Source organism: Podarcis tiliguerta (genome assembly GCF_965153285.1).
Source record: "Podarcis tiliguerta genome assembly, chromosome: 2".
Classification (NCBI taxonomy): Eukaryota; Metazoa; Chordata; class Lepidosauria; order Squamata; family Lacertidae; genus Podarcis; species Podarcis tiliguerta.
In genome coordinates, this window is record NC_139535.1 from 101,583,292 (window position 1) to 101,611,210 (window position 27,919).

At 47.6% G+C, this 27,919-nt stretch overlaps 2 protein-coding genes across 3 annotated transcripts; both read right to left on the reverse strand.

The window, feature by feature from the left end:
• Positions 1-2,870: 2,870 nt before the first annotated feature.
• Positions 2,871-27,695, reverse strand: LOC310671537 (tubulin alpha-1B chain). Of its 2 annotated transcripts, none has more exons than XM_083427781.1 (4): positions 27,578-27,695; positions 6,667-6,889; positions 6,420-6,568; positions 2,871-4,061 (listed from the first exon to the last, which is right to left on the reverse strand). In XM_083427781.1, the coding sequence occupies exons 1-4, from the start codon at positions 27,578-27,580 to the stop codon at positions 3,081-3,083; spliced, it is 1,356 nt and encodes a 451-aa protein (XP_083283907.1). In that variant the 5' UTR covers positions 27,581-27,695; the 3' UTR covers positions 2,871-3,080. The 2 variants fall into 2 exon arrangements, with proteins under 2 accessions (XP_083283907.1, XP_083283908.1); XM_083427782.1 differs by lacking the exon at positions 27,578-27,695 and adding an exon at positions 12,147-12,357.
• Positions 22,181-27,720, reverse strand: TUBA1A (tubulin alpha 1a). Its single transcript, XM_083427780.1, has 4 exons — positions 27,578-27,720; positions 24,229-24,451; positions 23,982-24,130; positions 22,181-23,379 (listed from the first exon to the last, which is right to left on the reverse strand). Exons 1-4 carry the CDS (start codon positions 27,578-27,580, stop codon positions 22,399-22,401), a joined length of 1,356 nt encoding a protein of 451 aa, XP_083283906.1. The 5' UTR covers positions 27,581-27,720; the 3' UTR covers positions 22,181-22,398.
• Positions 27,721-27,919: the final 199 nt, after the last annotated feature.

Here is a 27,919-nt window from a genome sequence, read left to right on the forward strand (position 1 = left end):
ATTATGTGTGTGCTGTTTCCATGCGCTGCTCTGGTTAGCCAGAAGCGGCTTAGTCATGCTGGCCACATGACCTGGAAGCTGTACGCCGGCTCCCTCAGCCAATCAAGCGAGATGAGCGCCGCAACCCCAGAGTCGGCCACGACTGGACCTAATGGTCAGGGGTCCCTTTACCTTTACTGTAGGTTTTAGTACATCTGCCTAGGCACCACTATGTGCAGCACAAAATGGAAGGTGACCTCAGAGGCGTAGCCAAAACCATGGTGCTCAGAGTAGTAGGCGAACTTGCAAAAACCCATCCTAATGCAACTAACTTGAAATGGAGGGCAGTACAGTGGTACCTTGGGTTAAAGATGCTTCAGGTTACAGACGCTTCAGGTTACAGCTAACCCAGAAATAGTACCTCGGGTTAAGAACTTTGCTTCAGAATGAGAGCAGAAATTGCGTGGCGGCAGCAGGAGGCCCCATTAGCTAAAGTGGTACCTCAGGTTAAGAACAGTTTCAGGTTAAGAACGGACCTCCAGAACGAATTCAGTTCTTAACCTGAGGTACCACTGTACAATCAGATGAGAGACAGGCTGCGTTTAAGACAGCCAATGATCAAAAAAGTCTGCCACAATAGTTCTCAGTCATTTATCACAAGGGAAGAGCACACTAGTGAAAACTGAGCCCTGCCATGGGGCAAGTTCCATGCACATTACAGCTGGGCACTCAATAAAATAGTAATCTGATTGCTCCGTCAGGTGGCCAGATTAATTTTTTATCCCCTGAATGCACAAAGGAGCTTTGTTGCATCAACTGTAATGTGCGCTGACTGTGCTATGTCGCCAGGGCCCCTTTGCGCCAGCTCCGAAAGAGCAGCATGCAAGCCCCCATCTATCAGCCCAATGCACCATCGTAACCATCCCCATCTAGTATTTCTACTGCACCTCTAACTGATGTGACAGTAAAGCAGCACAGGTGGAGACTATCAGTGGACAAAGAATTAGGCTGTGTGGTCCAACATGCTTTTAATAAATCTTCAGCAATACAACCAAGATCATCATTTTTTAAAGTGCCATTATCGGTCACCAGGACATTACAGTGGTACCTCTGGTTACATACTTAATTCGTTCCGGAGGTCTGTTCTTAACCTGAAACTGTTCTTAAAACTGAAGCACCACTTTAGCTAATGGGGCCTCCCGCTGCTGCTGCACCGCCAGAGCCCGATTTCTGTTCTTATCCTGAAGCAAAGTTCTTAACCTGAAGCACTATTTCTGGGTTAGTGGAGTCTGTAACCTGAAGCGTATGTAACCAGAGGTACCACTGTATTGGTCTATTATTATTATTATTCATATCCCACCCATCTGGCTGGGTTTCCCCAGCCACTCTGGGTGGCTTCCAAGAAAATATAAAAAAATACAATGAAACATCAGATGTTAAAAACTTCCCGATACAGGGTTGCCTTCAAAAAGTCAGATGGTTGGTTATTTCCTTGACATGAAATGGGAGGGCGCTCCACAGGGCAGGTGCCACTACCGAGAAGGCCCTCTTCCTGGTTTCCCTGTAACTTCGCTTCTCGCAGTGAGGGAACCGCCAGTGAGGGAATTATCTGTTTGCTATGCATTCGGATATCATAACAAATTTTGCATGATGAGATCAAGGAGTCTGTGTTTGGATACAATTGGACACCATTTTAATCAAGATGGCAGACTACATCCTTCACCAATTTTAACCACTGATTTAAAAACTGCAATTTTTTTTGGGAAGCTTAGAATTCCCAAGTGTTTCCAGGTACAAAACTGCTAGTTATCGCTTAGCTACAACAGAAAAGGGGGCCACACTCCTCCTCCTGCTTTCAGTGGGAGGTTGTGATGGCATATTTGCACTTACTCATCCTATGGCTGCAATCCTTATAACCAGGGGTAGGCAACCTAAGGCCCTGGGGGCCGGATCCAGCCCCATTGCCTTCTAAATCCGGCCTGCGAATCAGCGTGTTTTTACATGAGTAGAATGTGTCCATTCATTTAAAATGAACCTCTGGGTTATTTGTGGGGCCTGCTTGGTGCTTTTACATGAGTAGAATGTGTGCTTTTATTTAAAATGCATCTCTGGGTTACTTGTGGGACATAGGAATTCATTCCTCCCCCCCCCCCCAAATATAGTCTGGCCCACCACATGGTCTGAGGGATGGTGGACCGGCCCACGGCTGGAAAAGGTTGCTGACCCCTGCCTTATACCCATTTAGTTGGGACTTACCCTCATCTAACTTAATGGGACTTATTTCTAAGCAGACATTTACCAGCCAATTAGCACTGTGTTTCTTTCTCTCCTTTTCTCAAGCCAGTTTTAGTAAATCAAATTGGGACAGATGTTTTTTAAAAAAAAACAAACCACACAGCTGCAAAGTTATAGGCAAGCATCTGCTGGCTTTTAATGGACTATGATGGTTTTGCAGTTCGTGTGCTGCCAAAGCTTTGTGCAGCTGCTTTTTGCTTCCAACGTTTTTCATGAATTGCACGTACAGTATTTTTCTGTTAATGTGTCGCTGTGTTCTTTTGTTTGTAAATATGGTGCAAGTTACTGAATGATCTGTTTGCAAAAACTAGTAAGTCTAATAAATGATGATGATATTGTGTACTTGTACTTAAAAGTCCAGACATCAAAGGAACAATAAATAAACTATATACTGTACAAGTTTGCATATTAGCTTATATATTAATGGCTATGGACATCAGTTAAAGAGATTTGTCTTCTGTCCTACCAGTTTCTTAAGAACGTGAAAATACTGAATAGCGTAATAGGCAAGAACTAGCATTTCCAGCACTTTCAGTCCATGTGCAATAACCCTTGATGTTAAGAGAACGCTAATAATTCAATGATGCGTATCCAGATCATTTTAAAGCATTTATTTCACAGACATGATGATACTTTAAAAGACATGGAAAATTGACATAATCACATAGTGGAATGGAGAGATAACCTAGTGAAGACTGCTGCACTTTTTCATAGACAACACTCCCCCAGTTAACAGGTATGCTAAGTGTGTTAAGCTGAAAAAACCGTGGAGATGAGCCATGCAGCAGAAGTGATGGAGAACAGGCTTAATATTCCTCTCCTTCCTCCTCCCCTTCTCCTTCAATGGAATCCACACCCACTTCTTCGTAATCTTTCTCTAGGGCAGCCATGTCCTCCCGGGCCTCCGAGAACTCGCCTTCCTCCATCCCTTCCCCAACGTACCAGTGGACAAAGGCACGCTTGGCATACATCAGGTCAAACTTGTGGTCCAGGCGAGCCCAGGCCTCAGCAATGGCTGTGGTGTTGCTCAGCATGCAGACGGCACGCTGCACTTTGGCCAGGTCGCCCCCGGGGACCACCGTGGGGGGCTGGTAGTTGATACCAACCTTGAAACCGGTGGGGCACCAGTCCACAAACTGGATGCTACGTTTGGTCTTGATGGTGGCAATAGCAGCGTTGACGTCTTTGGGAACAACGTCCCCACGGTACAACAGGCAGCAGGCCATGTATTTACCGTGACGAGGGTCACATTTCACCATCTGGTTGGCCGGCTCAAAGCAAGCGTTGGTGATCTCTGCTACAGAAAGCTGTTCATGGTAAGCTTTCTCAGCTGAGATGACCGGGGCGTAGGTGGCCAGGGGGAAGTGGATTCGGGGATAGGGCACCAGATTGGTCTGGAATTCTGTAAGATCTACATTCAGGGCACCATCAAATCGCAGGGAGGCTGTGATGGAGGACACAATCTGGCTGATAAGGCGGTTGAGGTTGGTGTAAGTGGGGCGCTCAATGTCCAGGTTCCTGCGGCAAATGTCATAGATGGCCTCGTTGTCTACCATGAAGGCGCAGTCGGAGTGCTCCAGGGTGGTGTGGGTGGTCAGGATGGAGTTGTAGGGCTCGACGACAGCTGTGGAGACTTGGGGAGCTGGGTAGATGGAGAACTCCAGCTTGGACTTCTTGCCGTAGTCAACAGACAGGCGCTCCATCAGCAAGGAGGTGAACCCAGAGCCGGTGCCCCCACCAAAGCTGTGGAAGACCAGGAAGCCCTGGAGACCTGTGCATTGGTCGGCCTGTTAGAAATAATCACACAATATTTAGTGCTCATTTTTAAAAGATTCTTAATACGCTTGTCTTATGCAAGGCTTTCCACACCTTTGCTGAAAAGCCCAATCACAGAATTTAACAGGCAGGATAAACATTCAGCAACTAAATTGACTCCTGGCCCTACTTAACAAATTAACAGCCTCATATACTGATCTCTTCAAGACTGTTTTGGATCCCAATATTAACACCAAACTCCAGCTGTGCTTCTCTAGGCATGTTATGCCACGGCAGAAGCAGCAGTTTTGAAAGGATGCTGGTTTTAAATACAGCGGTACCCCGGTGATGTACTTAATTCGTTCTGGAGGTCCATTCTTAACCTGAAACTGTTCTTAACCTGAAGCACCACTTTAGCTAACGGGGCCTCCGACCGCGGCTGCGGTGCGATTTCTGTTCTCATCCTGAAGCAAAGTTCTTAACCCGAGGTACTATTTCTGTGTTAGCGGAGTCTGTAACCTGAAGTGTCTGTAACCCGAGGTACCACTGTAAAAGTTACTAGCACAGCCCTCAAGGACTTCTTCACATCAATACCATTTCACTGGCAACCCCCAGACTAAACCATGCATTTATCTGCTCAAAACTCCCTCATGCATTTGCAGTTAAGTCTTGGCTGCTTTTCATGATCAGATTTCCCCAGATGTCTCATGCTGATTGCGGTTCATCTGAGGATTCCAACCCCCCCCCCCCCGTTTTATCCCTTTCATCGCTCACATGGTGATTTGTGTTTAAATACGCTTGCCCTCACCAAAGGACAGAGGCTAGTGTTTACATAGGCAGAGCAACCAGGATGGATCTGGGGGTTTGGGTAGCTAAGATGGGCAGAAGCTTGTTATGGCTCCACACTTCTAAGCCTTCACAAATCCAAGTCATACCAAATACAGTAAATGAACAAAAGTAATGAGATTCACAAAATGCTTAGGGGTATGTGTACCCTGCTCCCCCCCAGGAAAAAGCACTGTGGTTATGTAAATCCAAAACAAATCCCAATCTGTAGCTGAATTTGGGTATGAGAAAAGGCTCACTCCTTGTTCTCTGAAGGGGGATCCAACACATTGCTTCAATGCCTTTTTTGGCAGCCCTTGGCAACATTGCCCCCCCCCCCAGCCCTTGCACTACCTTTGCAAAGCCAAGTAAGCAAGAGGGAAGGAGGTAAAGGTAAAAGGTAAAGGACCCACTGAGCCTCTTGGGCTTGCCGATCAGAAAGGTCAGTGGTTCAAATCTGCACAACAGGGCGAGCTCCTGTTGCTCTGTTCCAGCTTCTTGCTACCTAGTAGTTCAAAAGCACACCAGTGCAAGTAGATAAATAGGTACTGCTGTGATGGGAAGGTAAACAGCATTTCCATACGCTGGCCACATGACCTGGAAAGCTGTCTGCGGACAAATGCCAGCTCCCTCAGCCTGAAAAGCGAGATGAGCGCCACATCCCCATAGTCGCCTTTGACTGGACTTAACCATCCAGGGGTCCTTTATCTTTAACCATGCACTGTTCTGGGAGTTCTAACCTCACACGAGTTGATTTCGGTGGTTGCAAGGATTGAGGAGAGCAGGGAACCCCCTTTCCACAAGTGGGAAACCTTGCAGAGGACTTCCACCAATGGGGTTTGTTAGGGGAACTCGATCCTTTAGTGCTGAACTGTCCACTCATCCATGGCCTTTCATCACTGCTTTCAGACCACACAATTCCCTTCCCTTTGCATATCCTCAAATCTGGAGATAATCAGCTTCTAAAACCACACCCAGAAAGGGTTCTTCTCACCATACTGGTTCTCAGGGATGTGGCTGAATCGAACGCCTGGGAAAAGTCTGACACTGGAGATGGATGAATGTCAGTACAGAGGGAGCCAGAGTCTGACTCTGGAGACGAGGGATTGCAACCACAAACAGAGCAAGAGTGGGTTAGTTCGGCGCCCCTTCACCAAGAGTTCCCAGACTCAGATAGAGCAGCCGTCTCAGAGGGCTCGTAGGCAGAGGGAGGGGAGGAGATAGATGACATTGAGGGGGTTGCTATGCAACCAGGAGGTAGGCAGCACTTAGAAGGATTTTCGTTTGATAGCGGGGAGGGGGGAGTTTACCCACCTTCTCCCCAAACCATAAGAGCTGAAAGGGCTAAAATGCAAGGGAAGTACAAGAGAGGAAGGGCTGGACTTTGGCATCCTTCTTGCTGTGAAAGTTAATTGTAAGTAAACATACCGTAAAACTGTCAGAGACTCATTAATTCTTATCGGGGCTTGTTTGCCTGCCTGAGATCATTCCACTGGTGCCTTCAAATGCTTTATCCTACTAAACTCACCCAGGTCCTCATTAAAACCTGTCTGCAAGTTATTTACCAGCTTCCTGATCCTGTCGAGGACCAAGTCAATGATCTCCTTGCCGATGGTGTAGTGGCCCCTGGCATAATTGTTGGCAGCATCCTCCTTGCCAGTGATGAGCTGCTCGGGGTGGAATAGCTGGCGGTAGGTGCCAGTGCGCACCTCATCTGCGGAGAGAAGCAATTGGAAGCATTAAGACCTCTGGCATCCCTCCTGTAGACACAAACATAGCTAGAAAGCTATTAGAAGTGCCTTGTTTGCTCACCAATCACAGTTGGTTCCAAGTCCACAAAGACTGCCCTGGGCACGTGCTTGCCAGCTCCCGTCTCACTGAAGAACGTGTTGAAGGAGTCGTCTCCTCCCCCAATGGTCTTGTCACTGGGCATCTGCCCATCAGGCTGGATGCCATGCTCAAGACAGTAGAGCTCCCAGCAGGCATTGCCAATCTGGACTCCGGCTTGGCCAACGTGGATGGAGATGCACTCACGCTGCAACAAGGAGAGAGAGGAATCGTTGATGAACAAATTTAGCAGGTTTGTTTTGTTTGTTATTTATATACAACCCTTTGCACAGATTTATATACAACCCTTTGAACAAGCTAAGCGGATCACTGACTGAGTTCCCATACCACGCTTCATTCGAAGGTTTCAGAGCGGTTCCCTAGGTAAGATACATTATAAAATAGAAACACATTCAAAACAATGTTGCTAATAGCAGCAGCGATCAGGTCTCTCCTTCCCACAAATACCTGCAAAAAAAAAAATGGCGTCTGAACCAACCACCTCAAAGTAGAGGCTGGACACACCTGTGTCGGGAGTTCCCCATAAAAGGAGGCCCCACCCTAAATGTCATTTTCCATCGAAAAGGCCCTTGCTGGGTGCAGTTCTTTGTATTAGCACAATGTATCAGGATCAGCTGTACGATAGGATAGAGCTCCCAACTAGTTTTGAGAGTAACATGTGAGAAATGGAATAAAGTTTTGATGATTCATATTAGAAGAAATGTTCCAAGCAGTCCTAAAACAAGACCCATTTCACATTTCCCTTCATAAACAGTTTATTGAACCACACTGGGGACTGTTATGCGTTGAGCAGGTGTCCTTATTGCTTTGGTATTTTTCTACGGCTCTTTGCATTAAAGATTATGTGGTCCCAATGTTAGAAACTGAGACAGGAAAGTGAAGAGCTAAATGGCATCTTAAACCTAGATTGGAAGCCACCCAGTGGTTGGGAAAACCCAGCCAGATGGGCAGGATATAAATAATAAAGTATTATTTATTTATTTGTTATTATTATGGGCGCAACAATGGAATGTCTGGGCATGTTTTTATAAAAAAGAATACAAAGCTGAAAATGCAGCTAAAATCTTAAGTTTATTTTTCACGTGGTCTAGTCCAGGGGTGGCCAACTCCCGAGAGACTGTGATCTACTCACAAAGACTGGCAGTGATATACCCCCTTTTTGGGGGATCAGGTCAAAGTTGCTGAACTTTTAAGAGAGGATGAAAACCCCGGTTTTTGGGGGTGCAGGGCAATTTAAATATTTTTAAATGTTAACTTTAAAAAAAAACATTTTTGGGGGGAGCCAAACTTGAGCTTTTTGGGGGGAGCCAGTGATCTACCACAGACATCCAGTGATCTACCGGTAGATCACTATCTACCTGTTGGACGTGCCTGGCCTAGTCCTTCTCCAGTCTTCAGAGAGCATCTGGAAGCAGGGAGGCAGAAAAAGGTCCTCCTTTCCTTACGATCTGCAGTTTAATCTAAAATCTCAGGCGCAGTACTGCACCCAGAGCTCAGAAGCCGCTTACGCTATTGAAATTCCCTTTCGCAAAACGCGCCCAAATCAATGGGAATTTCAAACACTGTGTGGCCCCTCCCTCAGACTTTCGCGAAGGAAACCTTGTGCTTTATACAGTGGCACCTCGGGTTAAGTACTTAATTCATTCCGGAGGTCCGTACTTAACCTGAAACTGTTCTTAACCTGAAGCACCACTTTAGCTAATGGGGCCTCCTGCTGCCGCCGCCGGAGCACGATTTCTGTTCTCATCCTGAAGCAATATTTCTGGGTTAGCGGAGTCTGTAACCTGAAGCGTATGTTACCCGAGGTACCACTGTATAATGGATCAAAAAGAAAAGAATTGCACGAATTTACTGGTAACGGGAGCAACGTCGTGCTCCAGTTAAGATTGCTAGCGAGGTACGTTTACAGTTCAGCTGGCATGGCCTAGCTCACCATATTGAAAGAGGAATTTTTTAAAAAACATTAGCTTTCATTTGCAGGCCTAATGAAGTTCCCGCACTGAGACAGACTTAATCACAGAGGGGAATTCTGCAGTCTATAAAAAAAACAGCATGAATAAGCTGTTCAGCACAAAGCTGTGACTGTACTCTCTGCAGTCAGCAACCAGCAGGTCACGCCACTTGCCGTCAGCTGACTCGGAAGACAAAAAGCCGATGGAATCGGCTTCTTCCCCCATGTGTAGAGCAGAGACCGGAAACCACTAGCCCTACCCTTTGAGAGTCAATTTACTCTGTGCAGCACCTGCTGGCGGCCTGCTGTGAGGATTATCTCAAGCCTAGATGTAGATTCCTGTCAGATGCCTTCTGCAATCCACTTGTGCTCATCAGGCACAGACCACACACCCCAGGGTGTCACTTGCTTTGAAACATGCCTTTCGAATCTTCATCCCAACAGATGGCACTTGAGAGGCCATCGGGCTCTCGAGCATTTCAGACATTAGTCATTCTAAGCAGGGATGCGGGTGGCGCTGGGGGTTAAACCACAGAGCCTAGGGCTTGCCGATCAGAAGGTTGGCGGTTCGAATCCCCGCAATGACGGGGTGAGCTCCCGTTGCTCAGTCCCTGCTCCTGCCAACCTAGCAGTTCAAAAGCACACCAGTGCAAGTAGATAAATAGGTACCACTCCGGTGGGTAGGTAAACGGTGTTTCCGTGTGCTGCTCTGGTTCGCCAGAAGCGGCTTAGTCATGCTGGCCACATGACCCGGAAGCTGTACACCGGCTCCCTCGGCCAGTAAAGCGAGATGAGCGCCGCAACCCCAGAGTTGTCCGTGACTGGACCTAATGGTCAGGGGTCCCTTTATCTTTACATTCTAAGCAGGGCAAATTAGGCAGTAGCAGAACATGCCCCAGGGACCCCAAATTTAACCCTCATTATTCAGGACAGCCCCTTGCGTCGTGCTAACCCCTGGTTTCAGCGGCCTGCCTTGGCCATGGCTTTCCTCACGCATCCCAGGGCTCAGTAAGACTCCCTTTCCTTGGAAATCTTAAAGCAGAGGTTGGACGGCCACCTGCCACGGATGCTTTAGCTGAAATTTCTGCATCGCAGGGGTTGGGATAGATGACCCTTGTGGTCCCCTTCCAACTCTATGACCTACCAGCCTGGATATGTGTTACTGAGGAAAAGCAGAACTCCAGCCACCCAGTTACCTATTTAATTGACACATATAAATACCATTTTCAACAGTAATTAAACATATTTTTACATCTTATTCAAATTTTTTTTTACTTCCATCAGTCCAGTCTGAAAATTTTCCAATCTAATCTCTTAGTATACGTTTCTTATTTTCCCTGTTACATTTAAAACTCATAACCAGTATCTCTATTCTTTATCTACTTTGTAGCACTTCGAAACCTGCGGGACTAGAGATTTACAGAAGATTGGAAGAAGTATATGAACTACAAGCAATTGTAACCAACAAATTACGCTAGTAGGACTACAAGAAGTTTTGTAAGGAGGAATATTTAACTGACCTTTCTATAGGTCTCCTTTCAAATTCACACTGCACCTTATTACTAGGGGTTTTGTTATGTCCAGTCCTGAAATCTTGCAATAATAATAATAATAAGGGGGTGTAATATAGCAAAGATAGAGCTCTGGTAGAGCTATGGATCCTAATGTTCTGCAACGTTTCCAAAAGGTTGGGGTGGGGAAGGAGATTTGCAGAAGCAAGCAGGGGATAGGGTTGCCACATTTCACACAAAAAAGTAAAAACCAGGACACCCCGAAAGTTCTTGAACTTTTTTTCTAGATAAGACCCCAAAATTCTTGGGCTACTTTAGGAAAACCTGGTGAGCTCCCCCACCCCTCGATTGAGCAACCTCCCCTTGTGCCGAAACATTATATGTTATGTGTGCACTGCTTCGCGGATGGGGGAAGGGGAAGCATACGCAGCTGCTGCATCTTTGCTGTTGCTGCAGCGGAAGCAGACCTCGTGGCGCGGGCTCAGCGCCCCTTCCGCCCGCCAAAGGCAAACAGCCCCCTCTTCCAGCCTCGCAGCGCGGGAAAATGTTAACAGCGGGCGCGCGGGGGAGGAGCCAAGGGGGGCTCCACGCGCCTTTTCAACCTCTCCCCATCACCATCAGCGTAGAAGAAATAATAATAATCCGAATAACCCACTGAAATTAGCAAAATCCCTCCCACGCATCTCGGATGACAAGGCTTGCAATTCCAAATAATAATAATAATAATAATAATAATAATAATAATTGGGAGGCAAGCCTTGGCCCCAGTAGTTTTTCCCCAGTGGCATCAGCAAGAATGTCTATTCCAGTGGATAACGGGGACTATATCTTAAGGGCTTTTAGGATATGGAGAGCTTTCAGATCCTATTAAGAAGTTGGCATCTATCTTGCAGTGGCGGGGGGGGGGATGGGGAGCCTTCTTGCATTCCCACCTCCAGACGGGAAAAAAGCCCTTGCTGGATTCGCCCCATGGCCCATCTAGTCGGTGCCGACCTGATGCTTGCTCCTCTCCCACAATTGCAATTCAGCAGCAGGGCTGCCTCCGACCTAAATACTACGATCACACACACACACACACACACACACACACTCTTCCAATCCTGCCATTAATCCGGAGGCGGTAGTGAACGGGTCGGATCAGAGCCGAGGATTGACCCGGCTTCGCATCGCGTGTCTCCGTCAACTCAGCTGAACCCACCTGGCTGGAGGGTGAAATAGAGGGAGGGGGGAACCGTACAGGGCACGGCATAAAATGCAAGAAATAAAGCCCCCCCCCCATTAGCACCTCCGTCTTTTGAGATCCCATCTCCCCTTCTCCATCATCGCCCTCCTCCAGGCCCACCACCACCAGCTCCTGGCCACCCAGTCTAGAACCTTCTCTCCGCCCCACCCTTGCTCTCCAGCGCCCCCCCCCCCAAACAAGAAAACCTCACCACCTTCCCTCCCGAGATCAAGGACTGGCCCGGCTCCTGCCACGATCCTTTTCCAGCCCCCTCTTTACCGAGCGCCTCGCGTTTTTGTTATTGTTTCAGATGCGCCCTTTCCGAGATCCAAATCGATTTCCCCGCCAGGAGACACATCGCATCCTCTCCCGAGCCACTATGGGCGAGCTGCCTGCCCCTTGGGCTCCTCCAGTTTCTCGAGGCTTATGCTCCTTAAGGTAAAACCTCCTCCCCAGCCCCCACCCCGACCCTCCAAGCGGTGGATCCCGTAATCCTTGCGCGCGCGCGCGCGCGCTCCAGCCTTGAGCCAGCCATCATCGCCGGTGGCTTTCCTCGTGGGGAATCCAGTCCGGCCCCAGGATTCTCCCCCTCCCGCCCCGATCCCTTCGCCCCACGCTTCCCTGGACATCGGAGGGGCGCCCCACCCTGGGATCTACTGCTTTGCAAAAAAAATAAGCACCCCCTTCTCTCCCCCCCCCAAAAAAAAACCACACACTCCGGCTCTTCTTCCTCCTCCTCCTCCTGCCTCGCCTCACTCACCATGATGTCAACGAGGAAGGGCTTCAGGAAGCAGGAGAAGGAAAGAAGGGACAGAAACCAGGGATGTTACTTCTCCCGACAAGCTAAGAGTCGATGTAAGTAACCGAATGGGAGAAGGAGGGGCCGCCCGGCTGCTTTTATCTCACATCTCCCTCCCAGGGCTGGGCGGGAGAAGCTGGGCTGGCTATGCATTTAGGATAATCCTTCTGCTTGCGCGGTTGCCATTGGGCAGCCGGGCACGTCCGTCTGTGAGCTCACAATCCGTGATTGGCTGAAAGCAATGTCCCCCTTTTCGCTGGGAAGATGGGTTTTTGGGGGAAGAGAGGGAGGCGGCGAGGTGTGTGGGCTGCGTGGATCCACTCTTCCTGTTCTTCGGCGAGGGCGAATCCTTCATTTTTTTAGGGGACAGGCTTCAAGATTCTTTGATAGCACCCAGCTGAATTCCTTGCATCGAAAACTCTTGATGCGACTTCCCGATCACAGGGTATTTTATTTATTTATTTAAAAACAACAACGGTTCATAGAGTGATGTAACAAAACAGTCCTCCCCCCCCCCCCCAGGGAGACAAGAGAGCCCTGATCCTTCAACAGGGCAATTATCTTTGCTTTTGGAGAGGATCAAAGGGTCATTATGTAGGAAGAAATGCAGGGGGGACATGAGGCCACTCGAATGGCGCCACTGTCCCTTTTAGTCACATCCTATTGTCCCCATAGGGATACAGTGGCGCTTTTGGATTATAATGTGTTATCTAAGCCGTCTGTCTGGGACACAACAGTTGCAGGCCTCCAGTAGAATCGTGTGCGCAGACACATGCGTTCTTAAAAGCTGTACACAGCTCCCTTCCCCCTCGAAAATCGAAGCAGAGAAATGGGGCTGCATTTTCCCATATCTTCAGCAAACCTTCCCCAAACCACGCTTTCCCCAGCAGGTCTCTGTTTTTAACACAGGGCTTATATTCTTTAGGGCAATTCCATCGTTGCATTGTTTAAAATAGCATTGAAATGCACGGTGCAAAATACCGCTTGTGGCGTTAAAACGAAAAACCGACTTCAGAATGATCTCTATCCTGCTGGAATTGGGTGGGTGGGTCTGGGAGACAAATGGCGGACAGCTGCAGGGGCTTCTCAGCATATTTGGTGGTCAAATAACTCGCATGCTTTCTGGCTGAGATACAATATGCGTATCTTACCCCATCCCCCTTGTAGCTGGATCTGCTGAGTGATTTATTAGACAGGCCTGGAATTCAAGGAAGGCCAGCACAGTTGCATTTTGATTTTATTCTGACCTTAGCCCAACCTGTCGTAGCATCATCATAGATCGATAAGCCTTCCTTAATGAAAAAAGAATCAGAAAGCCCCAGTCTTTGTCCTAGATAGAGATGATCGTTTGGAAAAGCAACAACAACACGGCCATGTGCAAGGGGATTAAAAGGGCTCTGGAACAACAAGAGGACAGGGAGCCAAATGCAGAGCATGAGTGAGGAATGTCCCGGATGCCATAAATAATAAGGCAGAACTGCAGAGCGGGGGTGAGCTGACGCCGAGCGGTGCGCTGCGTGGCTGCAGCTTCATCCTGCAGAGGAAAACTGCGGCAGCCACGACAATATTAATATCTCTGGAGTTTGCTGCAGACCGTGAGACACTGGGACCGGCTTTGCTCGCCTGCCCTTGGGCAGAAGCAGCAAAGGCTGCGAAGATGCAAATACGCACGACTGCCAAGCAAAGGCTCCTCTGCTGCCCTGTATAAGGATGGAGAAGGGACTGAATGAAGGGAAGTTTCAAAGATGGGTCTCCCGGCTGTGGGTACTGGATGTCAATTGTATGAAGCTGGATTTACATTTTTGTAAAATCGGGGAGGGCGGGGAAAGAAGGATGGGCGGGAAACAAGGCGAACCTCCTTGCAACGCCATGTTTTGCCTTGCGCGCACTCGTTTTGCCGGCTCCACGGTCTGTGTGTGCAGGCAGAATGGAAGAGACCTGGCTTCCCACCCAGCACCCACGTGGCATCTCTGCCCCTGTTCACTGCACTCCCCTGCGCAATGCAGATCCGACGCCTTTCTGCTCTGTGAAACATCCCCACCTCTGTCTGGCCAAATGGAAGGTGGTTCTTTTGAAATGAGATTCACAAGTAATACAAAACAACAATCACACCCTAGGCCAACCCCAACCTCTCTCACCACCAAACGAACACAAGTGAACAACACAAGCAACGCTGACACCAAACTCTACATACATTAAACATAATAGAAACACCGCCACCCGACCCCACCCCTATCCATCTTCCCTCTCTCCACCCCCCCTTTCTTTTTTCTTTTTTTTCTTCTCTCCCTAATGCCTCAACAAATGAAACGGATTTGTAAAAATGTTACATGGGGGAAAAAATACGAGGCATTACACTTCTGTAAAACAAGAAAATCCTTAATAAAATATTAAAAACAAGTAATACAAAACGCAAGTGAGTGAGAAGATTAAAGATTTTATTCTTTTTTTTTTTAAAAAAATGTTTTTTATTGATTTTCCAAAACAAAAAATAAATAAAGCATATACTCTTACATTCAACATTTTGGTGTCTACTTATTTACCGTGCGCATTATCGCGCCCGGACTTCCTTCCTTCCCTACATCGGCTTTCACAATTACCATCCTCTCTTACAGATTCTGATTTGCACTCTATCCACGTCACAAGATTTATATTAATAAAGATTTTATTCTAAGCAGCAAGCAGTATACGCACACCAAGCAAGCACTTCAACCTGCCACTTGGAAGCCCTCCAGAAGCGGCAAAGTGACTCCCCCAAGTAGCCTCGGTGCGCATGGCCCTGTGGCCATCAGTCCGTGCATGAGCCTATCCTAAAAACTCTGCCCGATTTGTAGATAACTAGCTTGTGTGGCTTGTCCGACTGGCTATGTGCAGATTATGCATTAGCCACCCCCTCCCAATGCTTCACTTTATCAAAACAGTGTCCAACATCAAAGAAGATACCAGAGGCGGAGCTAGCTGCTACAGCACCTGAAGCAGCCTGCGGGGGCAGGGCTAGTCGCCTCAGGGGTGTGCCGGCGGGGACACGTGTCCCGGGGTGTGTGCCAGCAGCGGGAAGCATCCTAGAGGGGTGCGCCAGCGGTGGCGTGCATCCCAGGGTGATGTCACCCCCCCTCAGGGATGACACAAGGGGCGGACCACCCCCACCTTTCTCCGCTACTGCCTAGCACCATCACTTCCTCCCAACTGATTAGGACATTAAATGCTGTTCTCATGCCATCAAAGAACTTAACAAGAGATAAGAAGAGGAAGGAACTGAGGTAGGAAGGGCAACCGTGTTAGATCATAAACTCCTCGATATACAATTTATCTTCCAGATACATTGCCCATACAGTCATACCTCATGTTACGTCCACTTCATGTTACGTTCTTTCAGGTTACGTCCCGCGGCGACCCGGAAGTACCGGAAAGGGTTACTTCCGGGTTTCGCCGCTCGTGCATGCGTGCAAAATGACATCACATGCATGCACAGAAGTGGTGAATTGCAACCTGCACATGCACAGATGCGCCACTGCGGGTTGTGCTCTTTTCATATTGCGAACGGGCCTCCGGAACGGATCCTGTTCGCAACCAGAGGTACCACTGTACAACCTACTACTGCAACCTCACCTTATTAAGTACAATTGCGGTCTTTAACGAGGGTGTCCCTTTTAATCTCATTTTCTCTATCCCTGCCCTCTGCTTGCTCGCCTGGGACAATTCTCACATACTAAACATTTTATAGCTTCCCCCAGTCTCCCTTAGCTGGGGTCCAGGGATACCAACTTGAATAAAATGTTGAGGAGGCCCAGGTAAGCCCCACCCCACATGATTGATCACATGATGTGGCGCACACACATCATTTGAACGGCAGTGCTCATTAACGGGGGGGGGGTCCTCAATTTATAGGGGGAGGTGAAGGGACCTCAGCCCCTGGAAGTTGGCTCCTATGGTGGAGTGGGGAGGGCATGTTATGTATAATTGTTTAATTGCACCAGAAATGGAGAATGCTTGCATGTGTATTGCTGACAGGGTTTAACATTGGAAAATTCCATTACAGCATACTGAAGCTCTCTAAGCTTCTAATTGAGCTGATAATTAGCTGTTGGTGTTCTCTGCTCGCTTTCACATGGATGTTTAACTTTAGATCATGTGAAAGGTATTCAATTGCAAATCTCCATCTTGAAGGGTGTTGTCTCTGGGCCATTTGTTCCCAGGCACAGTGAGAGAAAGATGTGATAAATGAGTCTCTCTAGGAGCTGCATAGCCTTAGGCTGAACGCAGGCTAATGCAAGCTATGGAAGAGACAGACCTTTGAATTTTTACTCTAATTGTAATTATGTTATATGAACCACCTATATGCATATGCTTTATACAACTTTATGGATGTATCATTGATTGTTTTGTACCTGTTTTGAAGACGTTCTGGTTAGAAAGGCTTTGAATAATATTTATGGGTCTGGACAATTTTTATTTCCAAAGGAGATTGTTTTTATGCATCCAATTGCTTCATGCTATGCAATATTAATATCTACAGTAGGAGAGGAATTCTGTCCTCCAACCCAACTGGATTTTGCATTCGGCTATTCCTTTGTGCTGAACCTCCACTGAAAATGTCAGTAGTGGGAATTGGTGCAAACTACAGGCACAAAGAAGGCAGGAGATGATTCTCATTTTTTCTACTTCCTGCCTGCAGCCTGCACACTTCGCACAAATTTTGCATGTTTTGGGTGCCTACTGTGCATGCTAGCACTGCCTTTAGGTAGGAAAGAAATCTTCCTAAAGATAAGGAAGAAACTAGGATTACTCATCCTGACATGTGATGCCAAATCTGTAATGAAGGCAAAGAACTGGAGTGCTTTGGATTTGAAGACGGTTCCTTTCTCCTCTCCAGATGTTCCCAGTCTAATGAAATGCCAAAGAAATATTAGCATCATCACATGTTGTTGGTAACACTATCACCTCAAACGTAAGTTTCTCTGGTTCTTGAGAGGGACTAGGAAGATTCAGTTAAGGCTGTATGACTCACTGTTAGAGTCTGGAGTTTGTGTCCATTTCAGAATCTAGTAGCAAGACATGCTGCAGAAAAATGGTACCTTTCCTCTAGAATGTTTATTTGCCCTTTGTGATAGTTCCTTGGTAACTGGAAAATACAAGGGCATAAGAAGAACCCTTCCAGATCAGACTAAAATAGTATCTAGATCCTTACCAAGATTTGCTTACCAGGACTTGCTGACAGCATTACTCACTCCAGTATTCATTCATGCTTGCAGATATTATCGGCTTCTGTTATAGACATTCCCTTTAAAATAAATACCGTATTGGCCTGAATATAAGCTTCACTTTCCCCCCAAATTCTGATCATGAAAAGTTAAAGTGTGACTTATATTTTTGACCTTATGGTAAACAGCCAGGAGCGTGGGGCAAACAGCACCATGACCGTGGCAAGAGGAATGGAGCGGCTTATATTCAAGTATTCCCCCCCTCCAATTTTAAAGGTGAGGCTTATATTCGAGTGCGGCTTATATTCAGGCCAATATGGTAAATAAAAATGTTAAAGACGCCCCAAAACACCCCCAACACTCGAACCTATTTGTTTTAAACTGAGTGGGCTTTATCTGCACAAGAGTTTGCAAATTTCATGCAGTCCTATCAAAAGGTAAAGGAGTTGCAGCCAGTTTTAAATTTCCCCATAACAGTGAACGGCAAGACAAGAAAATTCAGGTTCTTCCCACCCAAAGTGAGGTTCTGATTTGGATCTGCGGTGAAGCAAGAAGCCTCCACAATGGTCCTAGCCTAATTTGGTTGCTTTCCACATCACTGAATCTGGGTCCAAATAAAATAGTGTGTATGGTAAACTGATTTGCACCAAAGAGGACAGACTTGGGCACTTGAGAGGCCAAGTCTATGCTGCTTTGGATATATAAAAGGTAAAGGTACCCCTGCCCGTACGGGCCAGTCGTGTCCGACTCTGGGGTTGCGTGCTCATCTCGCTTAAGAGGCCTGGAGCCAGCGCTGTCCGAAGACACTTCCGGGTCACGTGGCCAGCATGACGAAGCTGCTCTGGCGAGCCAGCACCAGCGCAGCGCACGGAAATGCTGTTTACCTTCCCACTATAAAGCGGTCCCTATTTATCTACTTGCACTTAAGAGTGCTTTTGAACTGCTAGGTGGGCAGGAGCTGGGACCGAACGACAGGAGCTCACCCCGCCGCGGGGATTCGAACCGCTGACCATATGATCGGCAAGTCCTAGGCACTGAGGTTTTACCCACAGTGCCACCCGCGTCCACTTTGGATATATACATGCACATAAACAAAGAAAGAATGTGGTCCTGTAAAATAAGCATATACTGTATATATAACGTAACAATAGTCCCTTTATTAAACACTTGTAGTCCTCTGCTCCTGAATGGATGCTACAGCATGGCTTGTTAGATACATAAAAGCCTTTCTCGCTAACATGCTGAGCTTCTTCCCTGTTCGCTGTCTCCACCGATTCAACACCGCAGTCCCAGCAGCCATGTTTCCATATACAGTGGTACCTTGGGTTACATACGCTTCAGGTTACAGACTCCGCTAACCCAGAAATAGTACCTCAGGTTAAGAACTTTGCTTCAGGATGAGAACAGAAATCGTGCTCCGGCGGCGCAGCAGCAGCAGGAGGCCCCATTAGCTAAAGTGGTGCTTCAGGTTAAGAACAGTTTCAGGTTAAGAACGGACCTCCGGAACGAATGAAGTACGTAACCAGAGGTACCACTGTATTGCTAAACACAAGTCTTCTGAGAATTGGATGGCATCCCCCAATATACTCATTTATATTGTCTTTTCTCTCGAATGCTCAGAGCACTTCATATATATCATTGCAACATCACTGTAAGGGCAGGCCAGTATTATTATATTTATTTACATCGTGCCCATCTGTTCACAAAGAATTAGCAATCCTCCCTCCCAAAGAAAAAATAGTGTGATTCGATACTAGTTTGGGGGCAATATTTGTATTTACCCATGCAAAAGTCATATGGTCATCTCCAGTGAGTGACATCGCTTCAACAACCAACGTTAATAGCAATAATGAGCATGGTCACATCATTGTTTAAAAACGTTCCACATAAGCTCAAGGATTTTTAGCACAACCCCATTATCCCAGTCTGCTTGGGACATGTGGGGTTGGGAAGGGCCGTAGCTTCGGGGAAGAACACATGCCTTACATGCTAAAGGTCCCAGGTTCAAATCCCACCATCTGCAGGTAAGGTAAAGGGTAAAGGGACTCCTGACCATTAGGTCTAGTCGCGGCCGACTCTGGGGTTGCAGCGCTCATCTCGCTTTACTGGCCGAGGGAGCCGGCGTACAGCTTCTGGGTCATGTGGCCAGCATGATTAAGTCAGTTCTGGCAAACCAGAGCAGCGCACGGAAACACTGTTTACCTTCCCGCCGGAGTGGTACCTATTTATCTTCTTGCACTTTGACATGCTTTTGAACTGCTAGGTTGGCAGGAGCCAGGACCGAGCAACGGGAGCTCACCCCCTCACGGGGATTCAAACCGCCAACCTTCTGATCGGCAAGTCCTAGGCTCTGTGGTTTAACCCACAGCGCCACCTGTGTCCCACCACCTGCAGGTAGGGCTGGGAAACCTCCTGTCTGAAACCCTAGAGATGTTCCTGCCAGCCAGTGTGGGTAATATGACTTGGTGTGAGGCAGCTTCGTATGTCCCTAAGCATGGCATTGCATTTAAAGACATCTATACGTGAATAAATTAGTTGAAATGTGTAGCAATAGCAGTCTACACTAGCATCGTTTTACAATACTTTTTGGGAAACATGCTAGGAATCTACACACGCCTGAGAGGAAATAATGAAGTATGCAAATAATGAAGTTGGTTGGCAGGAGCAGGGACCGAGCAACAGGAGCTCACCCCATCGTGGGGATTCGAACCGCCGACGTTCTGATTGGCAAGTCCCAGGCTCTGTGGTTTAACCCACAGCGCCACCACGTCCTTTTATATATATATATATATATAAATACTCTCTTGCAACTATTGTTTTTGAAAAAGAAATAAAAGGCAGCCCTGTTTAGGGAAGTTTTTAATGTTTTATGTTTTATCGTGTTTTTAAATATTCTGTTGGGAGCTGCCCAGAATGGTTGGGAAAACCCAGCCAGATGGGCGATGGGTGGGGTATTATTATTATTATTATTATTATACTGAAAACAGTTTTTCTCTTTTTGACATCTCTTTTTCTTTGAGGCGTGTTGACTTCCTGTAGATCTTTGGGCTGGACATTTTCACAGCACATGTGAGTTTATTCTCTCATGGCATGCTCATTCTTCTCAGCTTTCCCCATCTCCAATTTCACTCCGCTTCTTACTTCCTTTTCATTATTTATTTAAAACATTTGTTCCCTTCTGGTTCAGAGGAGCAGAAATGGTAGGGTTTGTTTGTTTGTTTTAAAATACAAAATACATTACAATCCCATACATGTCCATTCAGAAGGAAGGCCCACTGAATTCAATGGGAATTACACACCATGGTGAGCGTTTTCCAGAATTGTAGTTAGGCAAATAACCTTTAAAAGTAAAACGCCAGCAGATAGGAATCGTCTGTGTTTGCATCTGTGACTACATGGGAGATAAACTGCAAGTGCTTTGTGGTAGCCTTCTGAGGTTGAGTACCCTGAATGTTAGTAGGATTTTAATAAAATAAATTAAGCTAAGCTTTGGCTGTAAGAAAAACTTTGGATCGTTCCCTCACTAGCAGTGCTCAAATTATGGGCTGCTGGTGGAATATGGGGGTTCTTCTGATCCCCTGACTTTACATACTGCTGTAGTATGTCCAAGTTGCAGAAGCTGCTATTCAGGGGTAGCGAACATAGTAAGGTAAAGGGTAAAGGGACCCCTGACCATTAGGTCCAGTCGTGGCAGACTCTGGGGTTGCGGCGCTCATCTCGCTTCATTGGCCGAGGGAGCCAGCGTACAGCTTCTGGGTCATGTGGCCAGCATGACTAAGCCGCTTCTGGCGAACCAGAGCAGCGCACGGAAACGCAATTTACCTTTCTGCTGGAGCGGTACCTATTTATCTACTTGCACTTTGACGTGCTGTCCAACTGCTAGGTTGGCAGGAGCAGGGACCGAGCAACGGGAGCTCACCCCATTGCGGGGATTTGAACCGCCGACCTTCTGATTGGCAAGTCCTAGGCTCTGTGGTTTAACCCACAGGGCCACCCGCGTCCCAGTGAACATAGTACTTGTCAGCTATTGTTTGACTCCCATCAGTCCCAGCCAGAATAACCAATGATCAAGGCTTACAGCAGGGCTTCGCAAACTTGGGTATCCAGCTGTTGTTGGACTGCAACTCCCATTATATCTCTAACTAGCAGGGCCCGTGGTCAGGGATGATGGGATGTGTAGTCCAAAAACAGCTGGAGACCCTGGTTTATGGGAATTGTAATTGGTAATATATGCAGTGAGCACCATATTGAAGATCCTCGATACAAGTGTGGCAGAAACAGGCAGGGGGTGAGGCAGTGAAGAAGCAAAGCTAGAAAGCTGTGTTGTTTGAAATGACAAGGACTAAGGCAAGTTTGCTTTTCCTGTGTGCAATTCTGGTGGTTTCAAACCGTGGGTCTCTCCCTCTCTGCTCCCGGGCTCATCATTCATTGGACAAGGCAGCCTTTAAGCCAGCGTAATTGTAGGGTAAACCCAGGGCTAGTACCTCGATTTTCAAAAGTCTTGGAAGTCGAAGGTTTTGGTTTTTAGAACGCCAAAAACCCAGAAGTAACTGCTTCGGTTTTCGAACACTTTTCGGAAGTCGAACGTGCCACGTGGCTTCCGTATTGAGTTTTCCACAAGTAAAAGCTTTGGTTTTTGAACATTTCAGAATTCGAATGGTCTTCCAGAACAGATTACATTTGAAAACCGAGGTACCGCCGGATAGGAATGTGCCCCCAATCAATGCCCAATATAATATATTTTTCAAAAAATAAATATTGCATGTGTTAAGAATAAAGACAAAGACACAAATCTTCTAGGACAGGGAATGCCTTTTATTCACAAACCCACAACATTAAATGATTAGGGCTTGTAATAAAAACCTTCATGTTTTAGGGCACAGATCAGTTATTGTAGGGCAAACAAAGGTTTCTGAACACGGCTACATAAATTAACTGATCAGACCAAAACTTGAATGTTGTTAAATAGCTTTAATTTCCCTGTAAGAGCAGCACCATTGTGACATTTTGCTTTAGTATTCCTCTCCTTCCTCTTCACCCTCCCCTTCGACAGAATCCACACCCACTTCTTCGTAATCCTTCTCTAGGGCAGCCATGTCCTCCCGGGCCTCCGAGAACTCGCCTTCCTCCATCCCTTCCCCAACGTACCAGTGGACAAAGGCACGCTTGGCATACATCAGGTCAAACTTGTGGTCCAGGCGAGCCCAGGCCTCAGCAATGGCTGTGGTGTTGCTCAGCATGCAGACGGCACGCTGCACTTTGGCCAGGTCGCCCCCGGGGACCACCGTGGGGGGCTGGTAGTTGATGCCAACTTTGAAACCGGTGGGGCACCAGTCCACAAACTGGATGGTACGTTTGGTCTTGATGGTGGCAATAGCAGCGTTGACGTCTTTGGGAACAACGTCCCCACGGTACAACAGGCAGCAGGCCATGTATTTACCGTGACGAGGGTCACATTTCACCATCTGGTTGGCCGGCTCAAAGCAAGCGTTGGTGATCTCTGCTACAGAAAGCTGTTCATGGTAAGCTTTCTCAGCTGAGATGACCGGGGCGTAGGTGGCCAGGGGGAAGTGGATTCGGGGATAGGGCACCAGATTGGTTTGGAATTCTGTCAGATCTACATTCAGGGCCCCGTCAAATCGCAGGGAGGCTGTGATGGAGGACACAATCTGACCTATCAACCTGTTCAGGTTGGTGTAAGTGGGGCGCTCAATGTCAAGATTCCTGCGGCAAATGTCATAGATGGCCTCGTTGTCTACCATGAAGGCGCAGTCGGAGTGCTCCAGGGTGGTGTGGGTGGTCAGGATGGAGTTGTAGGGCTCAACGACAGCTGTGGAGACTTGGGGAGCTGGGTAGATGGAGAACTCCAACTTGGACTTCTTGCCGTAGTCAACGGACAGGCGCTCCATCAGCAAGGAGGTGAACCCAGAGCCAGTGCCCCCACCAAAGCTGTGGAAGACCAGGAAGCCCTGGAGACCTGTGCATTGGTCGGCCTGTTGGAAAGAGAGAGGTTTTAAAAGACCCCAGCTCAAAAGTTTAATTCAGCTTGAACATAAAGTGAAACCTGCAATTGATGCTAATGTAAATAAATAAATAAAAAAACTATTTTCTCTCTCCATTCTGTTTAGATGAGAAAGGACTGTCTACTTATGTAGCTTCTTAAAGTGAACGTGTATCAATCTAGTTCATGACATTCTGTGTCACCAAGCTTTTTGGGCCAGTGAGCATATTTAGAATTTTGCAAAATGGGATTTAAAAATAATAATAGTTTAGTTCCTGTTCAAAAGCATTACAAGAAACATCCATTTCCCCATAAACTTATTAGGATGATTTATACATATTCTCTTCAAGTAGGTTAGCTTGATCTTCAATGTAACTCCAATGTCAAGCTAACTTTGTAATCCCTAACATTAGAATAAGGTCTATAATTAATGTATACCTGCAATTTCAATACTAACCTAGTAGCTAATATCAACAATGATCTTCCTTTAACTACTGATATTTGTTATATGGCCGTAAACAAAACAGCAACATACGATCATGTTGCACCGTTTTCTATCCTTCACAAATCTTCCATCAGACAAAACATGTTTACCAGCTTGCGTATCCTGTCGAGCACCAGGTCAATGATCTCCTTGCCAATGGTGTAGTGGCCCCTGGCATAATTGTTGGCAGCATCCTCCTTGCCAGTGATGAGCTGCTCGGGGTGGAAGAGCTGGCGGTAGGTGCCAGTGCGCACCTCATCTGCGGAGAGAAGCAAGTGGAAACATTAAGACCTCTGGCATCCCTCCTGTAGACACAAACATAGCTAGAAGGCTATTAGAAGTGCCTTGTTTGCTCACCAATCACAGTTGGTTCCAAGTCCACAAAGACTGCCCTGGGCACGTGCTTGCCAGCTCCTGTCTCACTGAAGAAAGTGTTGAAGGAGTCGTCTCCTCCCCCAATGGTCTTGTCACTGGGCATCTGCCCATCAGGCTGGATGCCATGTTCCAGGCAGTAGAGCTCCCAGCAGGCATTGCCAATCTGGACTCCAGCTTGGCCAACGTGGATGGAGATGCACTCACGCTGAAAGTGAAGATGAAGCACATATATGTATTAATTGGGATTTGCTTTTGGGTGGTTTTCATAATCCTGCTATTTAGGATTCTGCTCGTAGGCTACACCTGTAATCGCTACCTCAGTCCTGGCAACTGGACATTGATAGAAGAAACGCAGGCAACCAGTTTTGTGGCAGATGCATAGAAGGTGACCAGAAAAGGTCAGCGAATGACAAAACCAATAATTGTGATAAAGAAGAATGGCAACTTCAACTGACAAGAGCATGGGCAGCTTGCAGTCTTAACATACAGATAAAGAGAACAAGAAGAACACACGTTTAGAGAAGATTGGAAAATGTTTATTGAATACATGGGGGGAAATTGTGTGCACTTGAAAATGTTGGAAGCATTAAGATAAATCCAACAGTGTAAATAAGTTTTGATGGATGCAATGATGGAATACTGAATGGTTTAGTTTTTGTAAAATATGCAGGGATTTTTGATATGCAAAATGAACCATGGGAAGAGAAGAAGGGAAGTCACTGATATTTTAAGGATGTTTAAATGAGTATTTTAAATTGTAAAACAGAAAATTTAATAAAAGTTATTTATATATACAAAAGCCAAAAATTGTGCAGCAGGTGCTAGCCCATTGTTCAAAAACACTTGTTCAAATGGGAACTAAAAAACAGTGGGAGAGAGCCACCTTAATCCCCTTGAAGAGAATCCAGTGAAATTTAAATGCTCTAGTAGCATACCTGTTAATGGGGCAAGGGTGCCACACCCCGCCTATTGTTCCTTGGATACTATGAATCTCAGTGAATTCACTATCCAGCTTTGTTGCTCATGGAGATTTGGAGACGTATTATCCAAGAATGCTCAACCTTATATGGCACATAGCAAATGCCTGAATTTTCAGAAGACCCAAGTCCTTTGAACCCTTGGGCTTATCGTCAGTCTTTTCCTCACCTCCACTTTGCAAGCACAATGTGCCCAATCCCAGGTATTGTCTCCATTGCTTTCAGGGACATTTAGTCATTTGAGGAGATCTATTCCTTAGCCCATAGGGAACACCAAGAAATGCCACACCCTGTCCAGGAATACTGGGTATTCTTCTGCATTAGGTACACCCATTCTAGTCAATTATTTTTGCTGACTACGCCCACGCTGACTGCTGGAGCCTGCGTTCTGTGATGGATTAACACAGCCGAGTCTATTTCCAGCATGATCTCATTATACCGTTTTGCCAATTTTCCCTTCTCTGACCTCGGCTGAGAACATGCTTGGGAATGAAATCAATCATTGAGGGTGTCTGGACCAGAAGACAAACCTCCTATCTCTTGCCAAGGAGGGCATGTCGCTGTCTGTTCTTGCCATGAAAATTGAGGATGCGTGAGTATCTTTTTATTATATTGGGAAAGTTTCAGGGGCAGCTAAAGAGTCGTTCCAGAGCAGGAAATTTATAGGAAGCTATCTGCAACACCACAACGGCGAGGGTGCTTTTCGAAAACGGCAACCAGTGCAGTTAAGCCGCCTTGCATTATTGTCTCTCAATAATTATTCTGGTCACATCTGCCAGAGGAGCCACGCTCTTTGTCTGCTGTCTCAGCCATCGCCTTCTGCCTTCAGACCAATCTGTGGGCTGGGAGGGGGAGGGGGGAGAGGGAAGGAGCTGCCACTTAAACCGACGTGATTCTCGGTGGGTCCCCAGCCCTGCCCTCCCCCACCCCCTTTTCCCGGCTGCTGCCCATCCTTAACACAGATTCCTCGCTTAACAATGCTGCTCTTTATGCGGAATCTCTTGGAGCGATGCAAAGGCGTGGCTTCTGCCAAGATGATCCCCTCTGCGCACAAGAAATCGGCAGAGCTGACAATTCCTGAACTGGTGGCTGGTGGCGATTTTTTTCTTCCAGCCTACGCATGCCTTCCTGCTCAGAAGCAAGCTCCGCTGCCTCTGGTAGCATTGCCTCCTAGAGCGCAGGATTGCTGCATAAGACAAGAAAGCTTCGGTATAAGCCGCCCCCCCCGCCCCCACCACTGCTGCACTGGTGCTAACTTTTGTGCCCTTGCGGAATCGCTAGTGGCGCAGAAATCAATCATACTGAGTATTTTGTTTCAGACGGAAACCTATTGCTTTTGTTTGCTACTGCTGAAACACGTTTACTTCCAAGGGGGTGTGTGGAATCCTGAAGCTTCAACCCCATAACATTTGCAGAGGCGTAGCGTGGGCGGGCAGTCCGTGGCCCCACATTTTTGAAGGGGCGCAATCAGGTGCCCCCGCAACGCAGCTGAGGTGTGGCGGCAGGCGGGTTGGTCTAGTGGGCAGGCGCGCCCTCCCACCCACCCCAGCTGCCCAGTCCACCAGCGGACGCAACACTTGCCCTGCCCCGAGCGCCTGCAACCCGTGCTACGCCGCTGCATTTAGTACGCGTTGTTTGTTTGGATTATTTTTTTTAATTGGTTTTAATTTTATAATCACTGATAACCCCCCGTCTAATCAGGTTTACATCCTGTGAAATAACACCCCCCCTCGACTTCCACCCCACTTCCTTCCGAGTCAGGAGAGCAGCTTTGAATTGCAGATGGCTCCATTTGCGCCCCTGCATTCGGGTTAAAGCGCAGGCTTGCTTGGGGCTGGTACCGCTGCTTCCCCGCTGACACTGCCTCCTCCTCCTCCCTCTTATGCGCATCCGCAGCTGGGAAGGGCTGGAGATGGAGACGCAAGCCCGCAGCCAGCGCTACGCAGGCAGGAAGACACCCTTGCCTCGCCTTTCCCAGCCAAGGGGAAGCCATTGCGTCAGGCTTTGAGGATGCACTGCTGCTGCTGCCGCCGCCGCCTTGGAGAACAACAGCTCGTCCTTTCCCCCTTTTTTTTGCAGAGGGGAAGGGAAAAGGAGGAACCAGCAGCCTCAGGAAGGCTCTCTGCATTTCCACAGCTCGGCAGCAGCAGCAGCCAGCCGATGGAAGAAAAAGAGCCCCCGCAGAGGCGCAGGGACAAAGCATGCCCAGAAGAGCCAAGGGAAAGATGGGGAAGAAAGCAGAACTGGCTTGGGGCGGGCCAGGAGAAATGCTGCCAGGATTGCCTGTGCTTTGTGCCACCCCCTCCTCCTCCGAACCCCCCCCCCCCCCGCAGCCGAGAGGCGCTGGCGCTTACCATATCTGCCTCTTGGTTGCCGAGCTTCGAGAAATCAAACGGGAGCCGAGGAGGGTTTTTGCTTTCTTACAGCGCGACTCTTAGGAGGTCGATGTAAGAGAACCTGTAGCACACAGGGCAACGCGGCTCCCTATATACAACCTCGTCACCATGGGGACGGGCGAAGGCTTTTTGCGGTTGGTCGAGACACCCCCAATCTGCCTGGAGAAACCAGGGGAGGAGAAAAGCCATTGGCTCAGGGCGCATAGGATGAGGTAATCTCTCCGCACACCCCGCCTCTCCTCAGCATCCAAAGTCGCCTCGCATCCTCCAGACAAAGAGACCAAACAGAAGAACAGTTAC